This window comes from Prunus dulcis, chromosome 8 (assembly GCF_902201215.1).
Source record: "Prunus dulcis chromosome 8, ALMONDv2, whole genome shotgun sequence".
Lineage (NCBI taxonomy): Eukaryota > Viridiplantae > Streptophyta > Magnoliopsida > Rosales > Rosaceae > Prunus > Prunus dulcis.
The window spans coordinates 15,309,967-15,331,848 of record NC_047657.1 but is presented as its reverse complement, the minus strand read 5'-3'; the positions used below and the strand labels follow the sequence as shown (position 1 = coordinate 15,331,848).

At 34.8% G+C, this 21,882-nt stretch overlaps 2 protein-coding genes and 1 long non-coding RNA gene across 3 annotated transcripts; 1 reads left to right on the top strand and 2 right to left on the bottom strand.

The window, feature by feature from the left end:
• Positions 1–614: 614 nt before the first annotated feature.
• Positions 615–1,915, bottom strand: LOC117637510 (NAC domain-containing protein 22-like). Its single transcript, XM_034372414.1, has 2 exons — positions 1,608–1,915; positions 615–1,498 (listed from the first exon to the last, which is right to left on the bottom strand). Exons 1-2 carry the CDS (start codon positions 1,792–1,794, stop codon positions 1,176–1,178), a joined length of 510 nt encoding a protein of 169 aa, XP_034228305.1. The 5' UTR covers positions 1,795–1,915; the 3' UTR covers positions 615–1,175.
• Positions 1,916–8,997: 7,082 nt separating this feature from the next.
• On the top strand, positions 8,998–11,003 carry LOC117637329. The gene is made up of 2 exons (XR_004587174.1): positions 8,998–9,123; positions 10,017–11,003. It is a non-coding gene; the product is annotated as an uncharacterized LOC117637329 (long non-coding RNA).
• Positions 11,004–12,338: 1,335 nt separating this feature from the next.
• LOC117637137 (cytokinin riboside 5'-monophosphate phosphoribohydrolase LOG5-like) lies at positions 12,339–14,182 on the bottom strand. Its single transcript, XM_034371949.1, has 7 exons — positions 13,966–14,182; positions 13,762–13,859; positions 13,604–13,634; positions 13,341–13,440; positions 13,158–13,228; positions 12,914–13,057; positions 12,339–12,695 (listed from the first exon to the last, which is right to left on the bottom strand). The coding sequence occupies exons 1-7, from the start codon at positions 14,146–14,148 to the stop codon at positions 12,573–12,575; spliced, it is 750 nt and encodes a 249-aa protein (XP_034227840.1). The 5' UTR covers positions 14,149–14,182; the 3' UTR covers positions 12,339–12,572.
• Positions 14,183–21,882: the final 7,700 nt, after the last annotated feature.

The window sequence follows — 21,882 nt, the reverse complement described above, 5'->3', positions numbered from 1 at the left end:
AATTTTTGGATCAAGGCAAAACCCCTCTTAAAATCTCAACTGAAATTTAAATTTTGATGATCTTTCTTTGTTGGGCCAAAAACCAAAAGCAAAACCTGTTAAAAGCAACTGGACTTTAAGCCCATATTCAAAAGAATAAAATCAGAGAAGCCCAAAGTGAAACAAAATAAAAACTCCCCATTACTAAATTTTCAGACCCAATTATCCATGATACCTCTCCTACCCACCCATTACGTCCCTTACAGAAAATGTATATCTATGTATACAGATAAGATAGTCATTGCTCTCTCTGGAGAGGAAAAAAAACCCAAGAATGAAAGAAAGAAACAAAAACAAAAAAGCTAAAAGCTGTTCCTTAAATAGAACGGCTAACACTTGGAACATTGACAGTAGTTATAAGCATCTCCCAGTGAGGGATGAGAAAACGCCTAAGCTGTGTGCCAAATTTATCTACAGGACCAAACTTTATTTTACCCTACCCATCAAACTAATTCATTAGAATTTAGAAGTTAAGAAGGTTGGGCAAAGGGGTCAGGTTTTGAAGCCAAGGGCTATTCATTTGGGTCCAAAATGTGTCTTGGGTCCAGTCCATGCTCAATCTTGGCACTTTCCAATTAAATGCGAATTGACCTATATATCAAACTACCTAATCAAAGATTACTCATCAAATGTTTGGTGACACGCATCTATTAAGCTATGTCATTTTAGTAGTGTAATTAGCAAATGAGACCCGAATTAGATGTGAAAATAAATAAGATCAAACTAATTGCACTAAAGTTAATCGAGCGTAATTGTTGTTTATATCGGCTGATAATGGCAAAATTTATTGTGTGCGCCTGACACACTGCACCGGATTCTCACACCTAATATATGACATTTATCATAAAACAATGAGGTGTCACCCGCCAATTATCCACCAAGCAAATACAAACACAGTGCGCACTCAATGACAAAGAAAATAAACCCATATGACCAAATTTAAGAATTTTCATGGAAACTTCCCAACATTAAGTGTATGGACATAGATGCTTAAGACTCTTGTTTTTCTTGGAGACTCTTTGATTATGCTTGACTTAATTACAAGACTTTGCTTCTTTCCCTATAGTTTTTGAAACTTTGCAAAAGAGAATTAACTTTTTGTTAGACTTTGTGATATAATTAAAAGTCAGCATGTATTAGGTTCGAGGGCTGACACCAATCAAATCGACACATTCCCAGGCAACCATTACCTTTAGATAGTGGCAGTTATCAGGCAAACGATACTCGTTCATGACCCAATCAGTCTTGGTTCCTCTTGGGGCTCTGCCTTTGTAAAAAACAAGAGTCTTTCTGAGCCCAATGATCCTCTTTGGATCTGAGAGGCTCACAATTTTGCGGTCAGAGCCGGTGGCTTTCCAGAACCCAGTTTCAGTGGTTCTGTTAGGCCTTCCTCCACTGCCATGCTTCCTGTCCCTTGGCACAAAAAAATACCACTCTCTTTCTCCAATCTTCGACAACCCTACAAGTAATTAATCAAACACCCATTAATTAACAACACCATTATAATTAATTAAGCAAATAAAACCATGCGTATAACTAAGTAAACCAAGTAATTAATGAAAGTTTACCAGGCAAGTCCCAAGGATCATGGTGGTAGATATTGAGAAAACCAATTATGTCAAAACGCTGTCTCTTTCCGAAAACCACGCTCTTGAGATAGAACTCAAGAAGTTCTTCTTCTGTGGGGTGGAATCTAAATCCTGGAAGTTCAAATTCTGGGGTCATTTGTTCTTGATCCTTGGTGTTGGCTGCCATTGAAATTGTTGGTGACTATAAATAGTGTAGCTCCTGCTTGCTTTCTACTTTCTGCTTAGCTCTCTATTAATTGGTTGGTTGCACTTGAGACATACGCTCTCCAGAGATTGTATTTATAAGGGGCGGGATTGTAGTGCGTACATAGCCATATGGACTCTTCATGATTTTATATGTTGGTTTGACGGACCCATTAGACTCAGTCTGCAATCACCAGTCTATAGAAAATTGGAGTTATATGGGACTTGGGGCCCCACAAACATGGTGGAACCCACGCGGTTTTTGTAGCCACCAGTGATGGTGACAACGATTCTTTTAAGTCTTTGCCATTTTGCTTGACTTCCATTTTCTTTGGATTTTGGACTTTTACTTGGAAATTTCAGGCAGAATGGAGCATTTTTTCCAAGCAAATTTTCTACCACAAAAAATATTGAATTTTTTTTTTTTTTTTTGCAAGCAAATGATGAACGACGAAAGATACAGATCTTCAATGTTCAAAGGCGGGGTCAGCTAGTCCATATGGTCCATTCAATCTTTTTAGTATCAGTTTGAGCAAGTCTAATTTTTGCTTGAGTCTCCTCTTGTTGCTTAGAATCAAATACAAAATGCCACCAACACCATAACCTTCTAGTTAATTTGGATATACCGACACTTGTTGAGTTTCCTCCTCCTTTCCTTTCACATGCATAGAGAAAAATTGTTAAATATAGAGAGACGGGTCAACGGCCTACTATTTACAACGTCAATATTGTCTCTAACTTAACTACCTACAGAGCTCAGTAGATGTGAGATTTTATCACAAAAGACCTTGGTGATATTAGTAGTGAAATCATTTATTATATGTTGTATTTTATTTAATTAAGTTTTTGATGAGAGATTTGTATTCTTCAACAAAAATGAGGTACTTTGCATGCTGCTTTGGAACAGAGAGAACTTTGGACGCAAAGTTTATAAATAGTATATGTCATTATTTCATATCATGGAAATAAAAATTCTTACAATATTGAAACCAATTTTACATCAATAACTTATTAACTACATATCAAAAAATATGTACACAGATGACAAAAATCAGAGAAGTACCTCAATCATCATTAGACAATCGTTAATTTCAAAAGCTTAAGCTGTTAGAAAATTGATTAATAATGTATATCAAACTTACACCATCTTACACGGAAAGACATATCAATCGAAAATTGACTAACAATGTATATCAAACTTACACCCTTTTACACGGAGAGACATATCTATCGAAAATTAACTAACAATGTATATCAAATGTATATCAAATGTATATCAAATTTACACCCTCTTACGCGAAGAGGCATATCAATCAAAGAAAAGAGACAAATATATAATATAAGTTCCACTTCCAACCGTAATAAAAAAATAACTTAAGTTGTTAGAAAGGGTAGAACCACTTCCAACCATAACAAAAACATCTAACTTCTAACACAAAACATAACATCAAAATGAGAAAGCAACTTATGATCCAATCAGAACAGTTGTAAATCCTTAATGCAAGTGGTATTAGACATGTTACAATATATTTCACTGGAAAAAATTTAAATAAAATAAAATAATAAATAATAAATAATAAATAAAAAGGACGTGTTAGAATGCAGACCTATAAATCAAGAGATATGTAAAATATGGATTGTTCGTGCATTGGGAACATTTTTTTTTTAGTATTATTTGTCCTCCTTACAACAAATGAGATTTTAACACTTGTCAAAATCCAAAAGAAAAAAGTCAAAGGAATTCAACAAGTGTCAAAACTTTATTTGTTTTGAGGAGGAGCTCCTTCTCACATTAATGTGGTTTTGACACTTGTCAATTTTTTGTTTTTTTGTCTTTCTTGTCAATTTTGCTGTAATTTGACCATTGGCAAAATCTCATTGGTTTTAGACTTTCAAGGAGCCACGCCATGCTAATAAAATTGTTGCAAGAATATTAGTAGTTTTTTATTTTTGCTCGACAAGAATATTCGATTCTTCCAACTCTCTAAGTTAATTTATATCAGAAAAATATGGGATCTATTCCTAACTTAAATCATATTAAAATCGAAAAGTATATTTCGAGGGAGTGCAAGCATAACAAGATCAACTGAGATTACTCCTGGAAATTTGGCCAAAACCATATGAACATTTTGATTTAACTTTGATTAAAAAGGGAACAAACTTGACTCCTTAAAATTGAGGAGTAGCTCGTCTTTCAAACAAATGGAATTTTGACACTTGTGAAATTCCTTTAACTTCTTCTCTTTTGAATTCCTTAAGTCAAAAGTCCATTTGTTCTGAGGAGGAGCTTCTTCTTAGCTTGAAGGAGCCAAACCATTGTCCAATTATAAGAAAAATACTTGTCTTCTTTCTTGAAATAAGTAGGAGCTTGTATTTTTTTTTTTGTTAATCACAGTTTGACATGTGTGTAGAGAATTTTTTTTAATATTTTTGATACATTGTTCGTACATATGTGTCAAACTATGATTTTAAATTATTTTTCAGGAAGTAAGAATATCTTCTCACATGAAATGAGAGAAACATTGTCCAATTTTAAATTGTTTGAGAAGGGAGCTACCTGAGGTCGGTTGACTTGACATGACCGAGCCTTGGATGTTAATCATTAAAAACAATTTTTTTTCTTTGTTGTGGCCAAATCAAGTGATAATTAATTAACCAAATAGTGCATTATTTAGGCAAATTGCACCTAATTGATCAATTATAATTGGTGACCTTCAATCCTCATACCAAAAAGTCTTAAGATAACGATGAGGCCATTGACGGAGACTTGACCACAAACAGAAAACAGACGAGTATGAGTTTCCAAAGTGTGTTAATTCAAAGCAACTCCGCGTTGTTTACAGCCTTCTTTTCCATACCAAATTATTAACTCATAATTAAACAAAGCTTTCTTTTAGAATAAAACTTGTATTTTCGTTCTTCTTTTCTCTGGTGGCTTCGTTTTTATGGGAATTTGACTTGGAAGTCTTCTCTAAAGACTTCAAGTCTTCTTGTTTTATAACTAAAAAAATAAGCCTCACCAACATCCATGTCCTTCCTAAGGTCTCTTACCTATTGTAGTGCCCCTACCCTATGCTCTGAGCCCTTTTTTTTTTTTCTTTTAGCTTTAAGCAGAAAAGAAACAAAAACAAAAATAAAGTCACAAATTTAATTACCATTTATTTGCCCGTAGCTTTCTCTGTTATTTCCTGGAAACTTTCTGAGTCATTGGAGCTGTACTTTAAGCTTTCCTAATGTATTTGAAATTCAATCCAATCATGTTTCACATCAAATAATAGAACCAAAATTTCCTAATGTGTCGCATGATGATCGGCGATCGCGTGTGTATTCATGATGCAGATGCATTGGCTTCTTCATTCATGGAACTTTGGGATAAGAAACACTTGCTTTTTTATTTAAACATGATGTATTGGGATTTACTTTTGGGGGAGTTGCAAATCAGATTGTGAGTTTGATTTGAGTATTCAAATAAAGTGAGTGTCGAACTCTCTTTTTTTTACTTCTTTCTCTTCATCAAGAGTTATTTGGTTGTTTTGTTCTTCTAGTTCTCTACTTGTTAGGGCCGCACTGGAAATAAAGCTTCAGAGTTTCAGGTCTCTCCTGGCACTTAGAGGTTTTTTTTTCTTTTTTGGACGAAAAGGAACTTCATTAAGAGGCAAAAGCCATGAAAAAGAAACATAAAAACTAAGCCAGCACACACTCAGCCAAAGCAAGCAAGTGGAGAGGCCAACTTAGTACAAAATATAGATAAGAACATTAGTTTGGTGGTCCAGGAAGACCATCCGCTTCCAACACTCTCTGAAGAGACGGTAGTGAACCCTATTCATGCCGACTACAAAAGGACTGCAAAAAAGTTGCAGCCCGCAGAGAAGTCAGTCGTGTGCATGGAATTATTAAGTCAAGCTTTAATATGGGAGGTTGATTGGCATCAAAATCTAGAACCAGTGAAGCTATTGTTCCGGCGCAATTGCGGTTTGGGAATAATTTTGGACCATCATTACAATCCTTTAAATTTTCTTGTTTTAATGGGAACGAAATGTACTTTTCTTACTTGTTTTGGTTCCTTATGGTCGTAACATGTTGTATTCTTTTCCAAGGTTTCATAATGAAAACCCGGCTACAAATTGGATGCAAAGCTCTAGAAAGTTGTCATCCATATATGAAAGTCAAGTCCCATGCCATTAGAACCAGAGCACTAAGGCTTGATCAAAGATTGATGTTTTTGTTCTAGCAATTGCTATGTATTTGGCACCGCGATCCTTAGACTATTGGACTATTCATGAATCATGATTGTAAGAGAAGAGCATCATTTGGGTTTTGAGATAGCAACTTATTACATTAATTTTTGGACACGAAATTAATGTGACAGTGATTCATTTATTTTTGTTTTGATTCTACTTTGGATCTTATTTGTTTGCACACGCATGAGAAATTGTCTAATTCTATTTGTTATTAGTAAAAGGGAATAATTGAAAGCATGTGACTAGTGCATGTGACCTATCGCAATTGAACAAACAAAGGGATAGAAAGAATTCACAAATTGTAATTATTCCCCAGCAATTTGTGGAAATAATGTCACATTTATCAAAGATATATGTCTTCATCAATCTTGATCAACACGTAAAGCTTTTCGATATCTGAAAGCTTGTGTAGTAAGTTTGTGTCTCTAACATAATTGACCGGTTCTATTTATCACTAAGAGCATTTTCACTCCCTTTTTATGATAAAGGGAAAGGGTACGAATAATAGCTGGTGTTTGTTGTTTTTTTTTTTTGTAAATATCACGAGGTGTCCCCACATTCAAAGGGTGGGATTAATTTTTGCTTGGGGTTCGGCTTGCTCCTAACAACAAAGTGCTTCCAACGGGTTTAGAACTCATGTCATTGAGACACTAGGTAACTCTCCAACTAGAGGTAGTAGTTTGCCAACCGCACCACACCTTATGGTTACCTGGTGTTTGTTGTTGCCTTTAGGTGTTTTGTCTAGTTGGCCTTGTTGTTGTGTTGCCCAGCGGTGTTTCGGTTGTTAGTTTGTTTTTCCCCGTCTGTTTGGTTGTATAGCAGCTTTTGGGCTGTCTCCTTCATTTCCGTTTTGTTAATGAAAGTGTGTTTTGACTGAAAAAAGGAAATGGCAAATAAGGACAGTTATTGTTCACACGAATAGTATATACCTTAGTATTTGTTTTTTATTTTTTCTATCTATTATCATGGCAACTCTAAGGGAAATTATTATTCACATAAGATTAATTTTATTCATATGTATGAGATTAATAAATAAATAAATTGTTAGGCATTTATAATTAAAAAATTCTGAATTTTTTTCAATTTTTTTCTTCGTTGATGGCAATCCAAACCGGTGGAACTGCTCTAATGGAAGGGAATCATGGAAAGCAGATGACTATTTTCCAATCCCATGTGATGTATCAAAATTGAACCCCAAAAAAAAAAAAGAGAACAAAGGCCAATTGCATTCTCAAATCGTAACTAGCTGCCAACAATTTGTGGAAATAATTCCATGAGTATTAGAGATGTCTTCATCAATCTCGATCAACACATAAATGTGGTGTAAATAGTTTTGTCGTTGGTCTAGCTTCAAACAATTTTCCTTAATCAGAAAATAAAAGTAAAATGAATGTTGGTTGTATTCATTTTTACAATATCTAAGAGTACCACTATTCAGATTTCAAATAAAAGCCACCATGCACCCTGCTCTTGCGGGTTGATGATCAATACTCTCTCTCCTCCAGACTGCCTTGAGCTGAGACAAAGCTTGTGCAAGAGCATCACTCTGTTCTGTTCTGTGCATCATCATTTGCCTTTGGCAAGGGACATCAGGAGGAGGACCAGACTGTGAGAGCAGAGCAGCTGCACACAACATATGGCAAAGGAAAGGACAGCCACTTACTAACTAAACCCGTCATCCCCCAAGCTTCAACCTTTTAGCATACTCGTTTTGGTAAACCATGCTCAAGCTTTATATATGCATTTGAACAATCACCAAAAGTGAAGTTTTTGGCAAAGAATCACAAGGATAAATAAATAAGTGAAAATTCGTTTGAGCAATTCTATTAGCACTAACTAAAACGAGAAAGACTTCTATAGAATGGGAATAACAATATTTTACTATCCTCAGTCAATAACGTTGTGATACATGATAACACTTTCACATGGTATAACATTACATTGATCAAGATATCACTGTTGCAACTATGTTTTTCTCCAATAAAACCTACACACTCAATTTTACAAAAATGTAAAAAATCCAAAATATACTATATTTTTTGTTTACTCAAAACATTCTTTGAATTTTTTATTTTTTATTTTTGGTAAGAAAACATTCTTGTTAATTTCAAAAAATATCCTTTCATGTTACTTTCACACTTACCGCCATTGCCGTTTATATTGATACAGGCCTTTTTGGTAATTTAGCACTTTTTTTCCTTCAAGTAATTTGCATGAGGGTACTATCGTAATTTAAATAGGGAGATTCACTATTATACCTAATATAGGAACTCAAATTATAAAAATACCTTATATGAAATGGACTTTAGAAACACACCCAAAATCCATTTAGTGTTCATTTGGTATTGCTTATTTGGGGTGATAAGTGATTTTAAAAAAAATTTGGGGAAGCCCAGCCGGTTTGGTAAGCTATGAGAAAATCACTTATTATTAAAAATTGCTATGAGAGAAAGCTATAAGGAAAAGCAGCTAAAGAATTGCTTTCATTTTCTAATTATGCAAAAATCAGTTTTAAAGAGGAGTTGGGTTTAATGATTATGCGGCAATTATTTTCTAATTATGTGGAAATCAGTACTAACAACACTTAAAACAAAAAGTTTACCAAACGCCAAACTGCTTTCTCTCACAGCAAATCTGAAGCGATTATTTTCATAGCACAGCAATGCCAAACTGGCCCTTACAACATAACAAAAAAGCTCTTAACTTCATTTAAATTACAAAACTACAATTAATTTCTTAAAACAAGTCCAATCCAAAAACTCATAAAAAAGCTCAAAACACTCAATAGGGCATTAAAGTAATTTAATGATCAAAATTAAATTCAATAGGGTCAGTTGTCTCTTTTTGGGGTTTTTGTTGGATATGTTTATAAAATTTAATTAGTGTAGAATTTATTTATAATTTTAGTGATAAAAATGAGTATTTCACTAAATATCTCTAATAGAGCTCGCGTTAGTCTCCCACCTTCAACATTCTCGAGTCAATAGTCCCAACGTCTCCTGCCATCACCCAGTCTTCGGCTCTCAACTCGACACCATTGGCGGCAAAGGAAAATTGGATTATCGCCGCCGGTAAGTCATGACGTTTTCTTCTCCAATTTTCATGAATTTTCTTGTTTGTTTTTTGAGACAAATTTGGGAAAGAAAAGACAACAAAATGTTGGCCTCTGCATAGTACAAAATTTGGGTCTGATATTAATTTCTGTCATCAGGAGAGCAAAAAGATAAAAACTTTCATCTGGGTACAAGTCATATTAGGGATTTTTGACGTTAATTGGTTCCAAGTTGAGTTTTTGAGGCTTGATCATCTTATTGTTTGAACTTTCTGAGAATGGTTCATATTTGGATAGTAGTGCTGTTAATAAAGTTGTCTTCTTTGTCTCTGAATTCTCATTTCTATAGTGTTCTTGTTGTTCATCTCATCCATTAATGTTTTCTATTGTTGTTGTTGATGATGTTTGTTTAAACTCAGAAACATCTCATCCATTAATGTTTTCTATTGTTGTTGTTGATGATGTTTGTTTAAACTCAGAAACGATTCTACAAATTACTATATACAGATAAGATTGTTAGCTGGGCTTTAACATGTGAGCCATCAATATAAGGAGACTTTGAGGACCTGAAAAAATTCTAACCCAAAGCTATAAGTTTTTGAAAACTGTTGTAGATTCGCTCAAGCATTTCTTAGATTCTTTCTATTCATTGTTTTTTTTTCCATATGGTATGTTCTTATTGAGCTATTTTGTGATAGTAGCTGTTTGCTAGTTACGGGGTTTTTTCTGGGTAGAAGTGTACTGTGTTGATGTGGATCTTGATTTGGTATTTTTTTGTTGGAACATGGCTGTAATTAAGGATGATTGTGTTTTTAAATTGTGAAATTTTAGTTTGGATGAAAACTAGTGTGCCTCTGCCTATAAGCTGTGACAAAGCCTTAAGTGTTTTCTTCAAATTGGACTTGGAAACAGGAATTTATTTTACAGATACCATGGTTGAGCAAGTTAAGAAGGAAATAGGAAAAACACAAATTTTAAAGGGCATGCTACTTTCACCAATGTAAAGAACACGCCGATTAACGATCGGATCCAGTTTAAGTACTGCAATAGCATCAACACCTGATGCTTGAGACTATATGAGGGTAAGTGCATAATGGTTATACAATTTTTCTCTCCCTTTTCTTAGCATAAAGGTACAACACATGTTCTGCTGGATTATTCCATATTTATGTGCAGATAGGTTCATCCGCTAGCTGAAAGATTTTGTGTTGATGAATTGGTGATTGGATTGCCTCAACTAAGATGAAGGGACACAACTGCTATAGACAAAGGCATTTGCGAGGACTTGAGATATCTCGGACAGGGATAAGGGCACCGTAAAACTACTGAGCTTCCTCCCTTGATGATGGCATTCATAAATTGAAGGAAGAATGGGGAGATCAAGATGATCATAGATGCCAAAAGTATCATTCTCCCAGTAAAAGTGCCGGACGTTAGCGACATCAATCAAAGGCATCAATGGGTTGGACTTGCCTACCATATTTGAAGGCATTTAAAAATTTTGCAGAAAGCAAATTGGTTGGATAGTCTAGTAGCTTATCTTCGTATTTAGATGTGTGACCATTGTCATCTATGTTTTGTAGGTGAATGTTTTATATGACATGGTCTCATCTCATGGTGCATAACATGAAGCTTTTCTTGACAGACATGAAAGTAGATTTTGCTAATGAAGAATCTGAAGAACAAAGAACTTCCGGCTTCAGAATTATATATTGCAGCTGCTTCTATATAGAAATGAGAACCAAATTAAGAGGAGCTGAATATATTTTTGTTGAGGGTGATTATTGCTTTGCTGGGATTTTTTCTCTGAATTCGCAACTTTTCTGAAATTAAAAAAATGCAGTTGATAATTGAAAACGAGGCTTCACTTATTGATGAGTGAGGAGTGATTACGACAAATGTAAAGGTTTAGTTTTTTTATTGTATGATATTTTATTGAATCAAATTGATAAAAGACATGCGAGATAGAATGAAAAATGTTTAATAATAATAAAGCTCTTGCGAGATTTGCTGATTGCAGGCAGTCAACAAATCTAAAAGGCATCACACGCACATCACGCATATAGGACGTCACAAAATATCCTTTATGCTCCAAAGTTGATTTTAAAGATATTTATGATTTGGGTAAAGAAGATGAATTAATAAATAAACAAAATATCTTATTAACCCAATTTTTATTATTATTTTTGTAAGATCTCACATCAACCAACAGAGAGGTGGTGATGTGCCTTATATGTGTACACCCTCATCCATCTAGCACGAGGCCTTTTGGGACTCACTGGCTTCAGAGTCGTAGGAACTCCGAAGTTAAGCGAGTTGAGGGCCAGAGCAATCTCAGAATGGATGACCCACTGGGAAGTTGCTCGTGAGCTCCTAGAAACAAAATTGTGTGGGCAGAGAGGGAAGCCCAAAACAGACAATATCGTATTACGACAGAAGGCTTGACAATTTTTTTTTATGAAAAAAAGTTAGGGAAGAAGAGGTTACCCAATCTCGAGACCGGGACATATCAAGGCCTATTTTAGTCTTTTTTGGTTTTTACAGATTACTCATAAAGAAATATTGTTGTTGACAAAACTTGAACCTAGACTGAATAGTAAAAAAAAAAAACAATCCTCATCAACTCAACCAAGTCTCGTTTACAACCAAATTAATTTTCATTTCGATTACAATGTTACCAGCTTTTGTTTTACACCAACAACGAAGGGAAAGTTTTTCTAAAAAGATTTTTCTTTTTCTTTTCCCAAACGATGACTCTAAAAGGTAACATCTGAAAAAGTATAAAATAGAATGACCAAAAGATTGAAAAAGTAAGAAACAACAAATAAAAAAGCCTGAAGGTAGTGCAGTCTGGTCACAAATCAAAACCCAACGCAAACCAAACACAAGGTTGGCAAAAAGGGACCCACACTTGCTCTCTAAACCCATGTGGGCCCCATATAACTCCAGGTCCCCAAATGATGCAAAATGTTTAAATCATCGTCACAGCCTCCCCACCACCACAGTACCTTAAAACTTGCAGAGAAAAAAGAAGAAATAGAGAAAGAAAAAAAAGGAAATTATAACGCCACCAGTAGTGGCATGCATGCCCTAGAGAGCAATAAAAATAGAGAGAATAAAGCTGCTCCTGCTGATGCTATTTTTTGGACCTTGCTTATTGTTCTTTCTTTCTATATAATCTTTGTAAATAAAATCCAGAGAACACAAAATAACAAGCTTAATGATAATGCAGACTTGAAGATAAAGATGGGCCCTTTCTTTTTGATAAACTAATTTAAAACATACAAAAGAAAAGATTTTGGACCAGTCAGTGTTCGTTTTTCCTTTTTCTCCTTGTCAATCAAACCTTGTCATACCATTATGGTATGGCTGGTCTTGTTATGACCAAAATCAGACAGCAAAAGCAAAGCAAAGAGCCTAAACGACCTTTTTTCCCTAACTTTCATCCTTTTTTCATTTGTCTACTCTTTACAAAGCTATCTCAGTCTGCAAAGTAGCTGCTCCATTGAACCCCACCTGTTGCTGCTGCTGCTCTTGCTCAACCTCCCATCTTGCTTTGGCTATGGCTCCATCATGCACAGGCACGTACTCCTAAAACCCCAAAAAACCAAAAAAACAAAAGAGCCATCATTTGCAACCCAACAAATCCAAAAGGAAATGAAGCACCAAAATGGTAATTTGATCAAGATTCTTTTCCTAATCACTCGACAGTCTATTTTTCCATTTTTGAGCTTCAAATCATGGATATCTGCACACAAAGTGCTTGACAGAAATGAAAATAATTTGAAGTCACAAACAAACACACAAACCTCAAGTTTTTGAACAAGCTCTTTGGCATTGGGGGCAGAGACTATGATGTGGCGCTGAGAAGGCTTGATAAAGCCATCATCCACGGCTTTGTCAATAAAAGTGAGAAGGTAGTTGTAGTAGCCATCAACATTGAGCAAACCCACCTGCAAAAATTGTTGGCATAGAATAAAGTTTCAAACTTCAAGGACAGGCTTTGATTGCTCATCACTGTTTTGCTGATGGGTTTTTTTTATATGGTCTTACAGGTTTGTCATGGATACCAAGCTGTGCCCAAGTGATCACTTCTAGCAACTCCTCCAAAGTTCCATATCCACCTGATGAAACCAAAGCAAGAGATTTTATAAATAAATAAAAACCCAATTGATTAACTTAATCAAATAAAAGACTAAAAGACTACAACTTTATCGGTAGAGAGAGAGGGGGGACCTGGTAGGGCTATGAAACAATCAGAATGGCGGGCCATTTCTGCCTTCCTTTGGTGCATGTCGGCTACTGGCCTTACCTCTCCAACTGTTTCACCTGTTATCTGTGAGGCTCAATACCACACATGCATACATTTTGAGAGGCACCATACATACTTGAAGGCAAAAAGGACTCAACTTTGAACCAGTACTACGAAAAAGAAAGGAGATTTCCACAAACAAAAAAGGAAGGAGGAAACCCATTTGAAAGATTGACAGATTATGTACCTCTTTGCACATTAGAGTCTTTGGTATGATCCTGCCCAATGTGAAACCAAACACAATGAAGAAACAAAAAAATTTGGTCAAGTGTATATGAAAAAAGAAATTAAGAACTATAAACATACGACAAAACCCAAGAATAAGTGAAAGACGGCTGATTGTACCCAAGAACATTCCCTCCACCACGATGAACAGCCTGAGAAACCAGACCCATGAGCCCAATGCTACCACCTCCATAGACAAGGTCCAGCCTTCTTGACACCTTGACATAACCCAAAAGCTCAGAATACAAAATAATAACATACCAAAAAATTAAAAGTTGAAAATTTTGGACTTTTGGAGGACCAATGTTAAAAGCTCAGAAGTACCAGCTCTTGGGCTAATTCAATGGCAGCATCTTTGTAGCAGTTCCTCTTTCCAGTACTGCTGCCACAAAACACACAAACCCTCTTGAATCTTGATCTCCCAACTTTCTCTTCCATGTCCAAAGCTTTTGAGATTTTCAATTTTGTAGGATGTTTTTGCCTTAGACTTCGGCCAAAGTGACTCATAAATATGGAGGAAGCAGAGTGCCAAGTAAAGAAAGACCAACCGCTATATATAGAGCTATAGACTCCACACAAATATGACTACATGACTAAAAGGGTAGGACCCCCAAAAAGCAAAATTGCATTTTAAAAATTAAAATTATTTATTTATTAAAATTTTGAAAAATGAAAAATAGAGAGAAGGAAGGAAAGGAACGCTGTGGTTCTGTTCTGTCGAACGGATAGAGACGAAGTAAGACAAAAGGGCAAAGCAAAAAAGACACAGTGAGAAGTCTGTGCGCCATTCAGAGACCGTTCCTCACGATGTTGACGCGTGTCTTACATTCATGGAGGAGGCTTGCTGGTTTCGTGCCTTAGCTGGTAACTTAAGCACCCATTTACAAAGAAAAAAGAAGAAAAATCTCATTTTTGCACACTATCTTGTGTGGTGGCGTAGCGCCTCTCTCTTTCTTTCTTCTCTCTCTTTCTCTCTTTCTGTCTGTGTCGTTTTTAATGCACGCAATCATAACTTGGTGCGTATTTACACGTGCAGAGCCCTTCTGCATCAAATCAAAGATCAACAACACTAAAATATTGGTTTTTTTTGGTTTCTTCGCTTTTTGGCTTCTTGGCATGGCTCAACTTGAAGTTTATTTAGTGGAGGAGTTTGGCCAGTGAAGTTAAAAAAATCATAGCTAATTAACAAATTTAGGATGTATTTAGTGAAGGATCTTGGTTTTACTAACCTAACTTTTTAAGCATATGTGGGAAACACCGAGAATGAAGATATTGTTACGAAAATATTATTCAATTTTTACAAGTAGTTTTAGACAGACGTGGATGTACCGAGTTTGATTTTATTTATTTTTTTGTAATTTAGATTATATTAAAGTACAATATTTTTTGTATTAAAAAAAAAGAAAATTTAGTTATGATTTATCAAGATCAAAACCAAATATTGGATTTAAGTAATTGACTTCTTTTTTTTTTTTTTTGGTTTGCAAATCTTCATTTTATGGGTTTTTTTTGGGTTAAACTAACAATGAGAATACCAACTTATATTACATTTGTACTGATCAACCATGAGAATGCGTTCTTAGATGATATTAACTCATTCTTCATGATTTGCACCAACTACAAATTATATACGATGGGAGGAGAAATTGACAATCCAATTTATTTGGATTGAGATTTAGGTTGGTTGCACATTTCATTGATATCAAATATCAACATCTTGCAATTTATATTGTAGTTTTCTTTTTTTCCCAATTCCTCTTCTTTATCTTAATTCTACCTTTCTTTCCTCTATAAACAAACAAAAGAATGAATGAATAGGGTTACATGTGTGGGCTCCAACCTTAACTGTAAAGAAAATGTAGAGTTATTCTCTTCATCAACCATTCATTGCATCTTTTAATCCTTTCTGTAACTTTTTTCATTTTGATCAAAGTACTTAGAAAATTCTAGATAACAGCAACATTCAATTAATGTGGCATTGTCGATCAACAATTTAAACATGGTTTTAGAATCGTGCTCTAAAAAATCCATTTTTACCAACCAGCTTTGCTTGAAGGGAGGAAAGCTCCAATTCCATATGAGGTAACTCAAAAAAGTACTTACATGGTTATAAAGTTCAACTGCTCTACGCAACCACCTTTCTTGCATGAAACAAATAGTTACTGCCACGCAATAAATTAAGACTTAATGACTGGCATTAACATCATTATTGCATGCATTATGCATAAGATAATGGTTGGTTACTAGGAAATAGCATACATGCTTCACATTTTGTTACATCGTATTCCACTTCCCGTATTAAACCTAGAGATCCTTTTTATGATTATAAGGTAACTTCTCTGATGATAATCATCATAAGGGATCAATGGTTTAGAACCCTAAACTCACTAACTTATGTAACTATTCATAAGTATTAAACTCTCTTTGTAATAAGAGCACTTCTAGCGTTGAGTCCGTGCCAGGGCAGGAGGGGGTCCAAGCCCCAAATTTGTCTTCTAGCGAGCGATTCCACTTCCCTTATTAAACCTAGAGATCCTTTTTATGATTACGAGGTAATTTTCTAATGATAATCATCATAAGGAATCAATGGTTTAGAACCCTAAACTCACTAACCTATGTAACTATGAATATGTATTACACTCTCTTTGTAATAAGAGCACTTCCAGCGTTGAGCCCGTGCTAGGACAAGAGGGGGTCCAAGCCCCAAATTCATCTTCTAGCGAGCTGAAGCTGCCAGGCAGCTGCTAGGTCCCATGAAACCAGGCCAGCTCAAAGGCAAAACGAGCCCGTGCTCTATCCTGGGTTTGCTGGGTAGAGTGGGGAGTGAAAAAAGGAATGTGTAGTAGTGTATTGGGGAGTAATTACAGTGCAATAGTAGGTATTTATTGATCTTATATTCTAAAAATGGGAGATCTTAAGTATACGTCGTTGTCATTTTACAGTATAATACAATAATTTCTCAAAAACGATGTATGGTGTATGACTCATATGATTATTTTTGAGGTTTATAAATTGGGCGGTCCTTTTGCAGGGTCATGTTGGTTTCACTGGACAATAATGCTGGTTACTGGGTCGGCTGTAGTACTATAATAGAGGATGAAATATCAATCACGCTTCAATAACATGTGCCAGTGCCAATATATATCTGATAGCAATTGCCATGGGCGGTAGCATGAATTACTGCTCGAGAAACACTTCCACAAAATGGATGGCACTCGTTTTGATATTTTTGACCAATAACACACGTGATTGCTTTTTCACTTGTCATAACATTATTAATTAGAAAATCAAAACAATGAGATCTCCGTTGCAACCTTTTCTCATTACACCAAATACAATCAAATGACGAGACCACAGTGAAGGCTATAATAATGTCGAGAGATGGCGTTTTATTTATGGTTTGCAGTGTGAAAAGAGATAGGCCAAGGGCATGGTGGCATTTGCCAAAGCAGTGCGGCGCAATAATTTTATTTCTGTAGCATCGCCCACTCCTCTCCTATGTCTATCAATCAAATGTGTGTAGCCTTCTCTTTAGCTATAGCTCGGTTGAATTTAATGCCTTCCTTTATTCTCCTTTCAGTTTTTAGTTGCTACCTATGGAGCTTGGAACTTGTTCTTCCTCTTGGCGTTGTGTAATCTTTTGGGATAGCTGAGTTGTGAGAGTTGTTGGTGTTGCTCTCCCTTGATTTACAAGCATTTTGGTGTTTGTTAGTCATGGGAATTTGAATTGGGATAAATGCTCCTAAAAGAAGTAAATTATAAATAATCACTACTATAAAAATAGAGTAAGAGATTTAAGTTCTTGATTAATCATTCAGAACTACACATATAAACGTAATTTATCTCATTAGTGATTCTAATTCAGTCTCGTAACATATATAACATGTCAAATTTTTGGATTAAAAAAAAAAAGTAGACGAGTTAATTACATTTCTTTTATGAGCAAATTATAAGCAAAGCATTCTTTATCATAAAACCAATGCACTGCAGATCAAATACTAAGGTAGTTGAGCTCAGTTTAGCGTTTGTTAGTTAATCAAAATTGCACATTTAGATATAATTTATCTGTTTAGTAGTTTAAATTCAATCTCGTAACATATAAATAACATGTAAAACTTTCTAATAAGAATAAACCACTTACTCAAACTTTCTTTATCATAAAACCAACGCACTCCATATCATATACTAAGGTAGTTGAGCTCATTTATGCCCCATGATTACAAAAATGAAGGTTACAAGGTAGGTTTTGTTATTTACACTTCATTTAAGAACTACTTGCCATTCTTTTTTCTTTTTAAAGAAGACAAAGAAAATGGAGATTAATTCCATCTGAGTAGCTAGAGTTGTAGAAGAGGCGTAGGAAAACATAGGCTGCGTGGGTTGTGGTTGTGGGATTAGATTGGAGAGCAAAATCAGCAAACTTCTTTCAGCCGTTAAATCGTCCATAATGAGTGTGCTTTTCAAGAAGCACTTTATCAACCCTGGGAAGTGAGCTCTTCAAAAGTTGTCCATACAATCAACCCTAATTACCGCCAAACCATTTTCTATCTGCCTAGTTGACGTACTGTGTGTGATTAACTTGCAGGCAGGCAGCTATTGCCTAAACATGCCTATTTCATTCTAGCGCAGGTTATTGTGCAATGTGCGGCGCCCAATTCAAATCCATCAAATCACTGCCTGTCAAGGAATGTCTGATAATCTAAATCCATATGGGTAACTTCATTCCAACTCCTTCTCATTTTGCACACGTTAGATAAAAATAAGTTGTTTATCAAAAATATAAATATAGTTTTTTATACGCAAATAAGTGATTTTCAATTGTTTGATGCATTGTGAGTAAATTTCATCTATTAATGCAATACGATCTTTATCTTACAATCATTTAATGCATATTGAATAAGTTTCATTCATTGATGTAAAACAGTACCATTGATGTAAAACAATAGGATTTCATAGTCGTTTAATGCATACTGTTGATTCAAGATTATCTAATTTTACAGTTATTCTCACATGGGTGGGCAATTTTTGAAACAGTTTGCACTATATACCCACAAAGCTAAAAGTGAAAAAAACGAGAAACTGCATCATCAAACTAGAAATGCTACATGCACCAATATTCAAAGTTCAAAACTGAGTTCTATATTCAAAGTGAGTAGGGCCTTCCAATGTTCTATGGTTGGTTGGAGTCTTATTCATGGAGTTTGGTCCCATGAAACAGTTGAAGTTAACATTCAATTTCAACAAGTTGCTGTTTGCTCCAGTCAAATTCCCTCTCTTTTTTGGACATGAACCAACTATTCTCTGTATGTTTATGATGTTCCTAGAAGATGGGTGCTTTAGTGAATGAGACAGAGGGATGGGTTTGAATGATGGTGCGTGGAGTGGTCTTTACAGTTTACGTACACAACTTTTCAAACTAGGAACATCAACTTGAAAAGATAGCTAGCTTTTTGCACCAAAGTATACATCCCAAACCAACCCTTTTATTGCCATGAACATTACAAATTTGTAATCTACAAATGGAGCAATTTGGACATAATATATATGCTAATATGCTCAAATGATTCAATTAACACATAAAAAAACTCAAAGCAAGGATTCTCGCATGAAAAATAATGATTTTTACGTTAATCCAACACATGAGAGACGTTTAAGACTTTGATTTGACTATTAAGATCAATATAGTACTAGTTTATGAAAGTTGATAAAGGAGAAAATGACATGTAGAATTAGGAGGAATTAGCATGTTGACTAGGGTCAATCCCTATCTGGTTCAAAGATGCCCATATAAATATTGTTTAATTCGGCTACCTACATCTGCTTAAACATAGGATAAATTAATAATATTAATACCAATCAATTGACCTTCCTTACCTAACTTTAACCTCAAGCCTATCCATCGATTTAGAACTGTCTCATTGCACACAGTTTTCAATTTCAGGTCTCTTTCAATTTCGCCTCTGACTTTCGTAGGCATGTGTATGAGTGCTACATATATAATATAAAAGTATATTCTTTATGTTCTGTTCCTCGTATAATAATAATAATAATAATAATAATAATAATAATATAATTATAATATGCCACTTGGCAAGCTTATGAGATTTGGGCTCAACTGTGAAAGCATTGGCCATAAGGAGGCCCAACTATAAAAAGCATGCCCTGAAAAAGGCCCAACTCTAAGTAGGACATGATGAAGTTGTCTAATTCCCCCTCTAGTTCTCATGTGAACTATATGAGGAAAGAGCCATTCGATCTACGCAGCAAGAAAATGTATGAATTGTGACTATATAATCGAAAGTCCGATATATGTTTACATTTTGTATCATGCTTATGGTTTTCTTCTACTTTGATTTGGGATATTGGTGTAAACTAAATTTGATTATTTTAATAGGGGTTAAATAGATTTTTGGTCACTGTGTTCGTACGTAAAATCTATTTTGGTCCTTGAATTTTCAATTTCACCGAACTTGTCACGGAACCAACTTTTGTCAATTTTTTCATATGTAATTTCTTTTCGTTAGGCAAATTTAAAGCGACCATGAGCCTCTGCAATTAACTCTCTACATTTTTCTGCATTTTAAAACATCTGGACTGTCCAATTAATCCAAGGGCTCTTACTGCACAACGTCAGTTTGCAAATTAAACAAACGTTACACTCCAGAAGTCTCCCGATCCCCAGTTCCCTACCCTTTCACATCCCATCACCTTAGCAGTTTTGTCCTGATTCCTCCACTCGTATTAGTTGCTATCACCATAAATCAATTTTTACAATCGAAAACCTCCACCATGTTCGCCATTTAAAACCTATAACATTTGCCAAAAACCATTTCCCCATTGATCACCTTTGTTCAAGATCTCTATTATTACAGATTTCTCGTTTTGAAATAATTTGCTTCAAAAGTTATGGATTTTACAATCCAATTTCATATTGAAATCTATGCGAAGGGATAGCCTTGGGTGCTGCATTCATTTCTTCCTGCAAAACCAATTATCTTTATCCAAAAATCAACACCCATTCTATGGAACCTCTGCTAAATTTGGGAAAAAAATCAACAGACTCCAACCCTAATATTTTCGAACCTGTAAGAGTATGAGAGAAAAGAGCTTCTTTGAGGTATGAGCTTTTAACATGGCCGCGAGGGGTGAAGTTCTGATTCTTCAGTTTGGACAAGGGAATAGGATGGAGAAGTAACCGCGTTAGTTTTGACCCAAAAGTTAAAATAAATGCTTTGCTGATGTGGCCTACCTTAAGCTATTGCATTAATTGAATGGTTGAGATTTTAAAAAAGTGGGGGAAAATGCAAAGAGTTAAATACAGAGGCTCATAGTCCAAATTTAAAGATATATAAAAATATGAGAAATTGAAAAGCCAGCAAAAAAAAAGAGATGTGGCTGGGGAGTGAAAAAACGAATGTGTCCTGGGGAGTAACTCTATCCATATAATTACTTACGTGGAATATTTTTTAAATTTATAATTAAGCAAATTTGACTTTTACTATTTTACTCTTATTATATTAAATTCAGCTATTTTGATATTTTTGTTAAGCAAGGGTATTTTAAGGGTTTTCGAAAATTTCATTGCCTTCAGTGCCTCATCGTTGTCTTCCCTTTAGCTTTTCCAACTTCAATGTTGCGAATTCTTTCAATTTAATTTTTCATCTCTTGTGGATTGACAAAGACCGAAAATTTTGGAAAAACTTAAATTTGGGGCTTTTTGAATTATTTGGTTTCTACCATTTTTTTTTCTTTTTCTGATTAATAAGAGAGAAATCTTTATGCAAATCAAAGTGGAATATTGTTGAGCAGTTGATATTGGTTGGTTGATGATTCAATGGTGTATTGGTATGTATTAAGAAGTCAATGATGTTTTGTTCAGTCAACAACATAAAAAGATAGAACCTGTTTTGTTTGTTTTTTTTCCCACAAAACTGATTTTGTTTAAGTGAAAATAATTTAAACTAATCTTATATGGATTTTTAAATTATTTTTTTCTACATCTTTATATTAGATTCAAGGGTGAGTGATCACAAATTCATTGAACCCCTGATGATTAAGAGAATGGGATTATATATAGATATAGATATATAATATATCAAAGAATAATATTTTAAAATAAAAAATGAAAAACTAAGGTCATCTCCAACCATGAGCTATATCCTAAATATAGCCCTAAAATAATGCAAAACTCATCTCCAGCCATGAGCTAAACAAAATTTTGGCCAAATTTGGAGGGCCAAA

Coding starts and splice junctions, on each gene's coding strand:
- LOC117637510 (XM_034372414.1), bottom strand. CDS start 1,794: ATGGCAGCCAACACCAAGGATCAAGAACAAATGACCCCAGAATTTGAA. Junction 1,499..1,607: donor TGATCCTTGGGACTTGCCTG/GTAAACTTTCAT, acceptor AATTACTTGTAG/GGTTGTCGAAGATTGGAGAA.
- LOC117637137 (XM_034371949.1), bottom strand. CDS start 14,148: ATGAGTCACTTTGGCCGAAGTCTAAGGCAAAAACATCCTACAAAATTG. Junction 13,441..13,603: donor AGACTCTAATGTGCAAAGAG/GTACATAATCTG, acceptor TGAGCCTCACAG/ATAACAGGTGAAACAGTTGG. Junction 12,696..12,913: donor AGCTTGTTCAAAAACTTGAG/GTTTGTGTGTTT, acceptor TTGGGGTTTTAG/GAGTACGTGCCTGTGCATGA.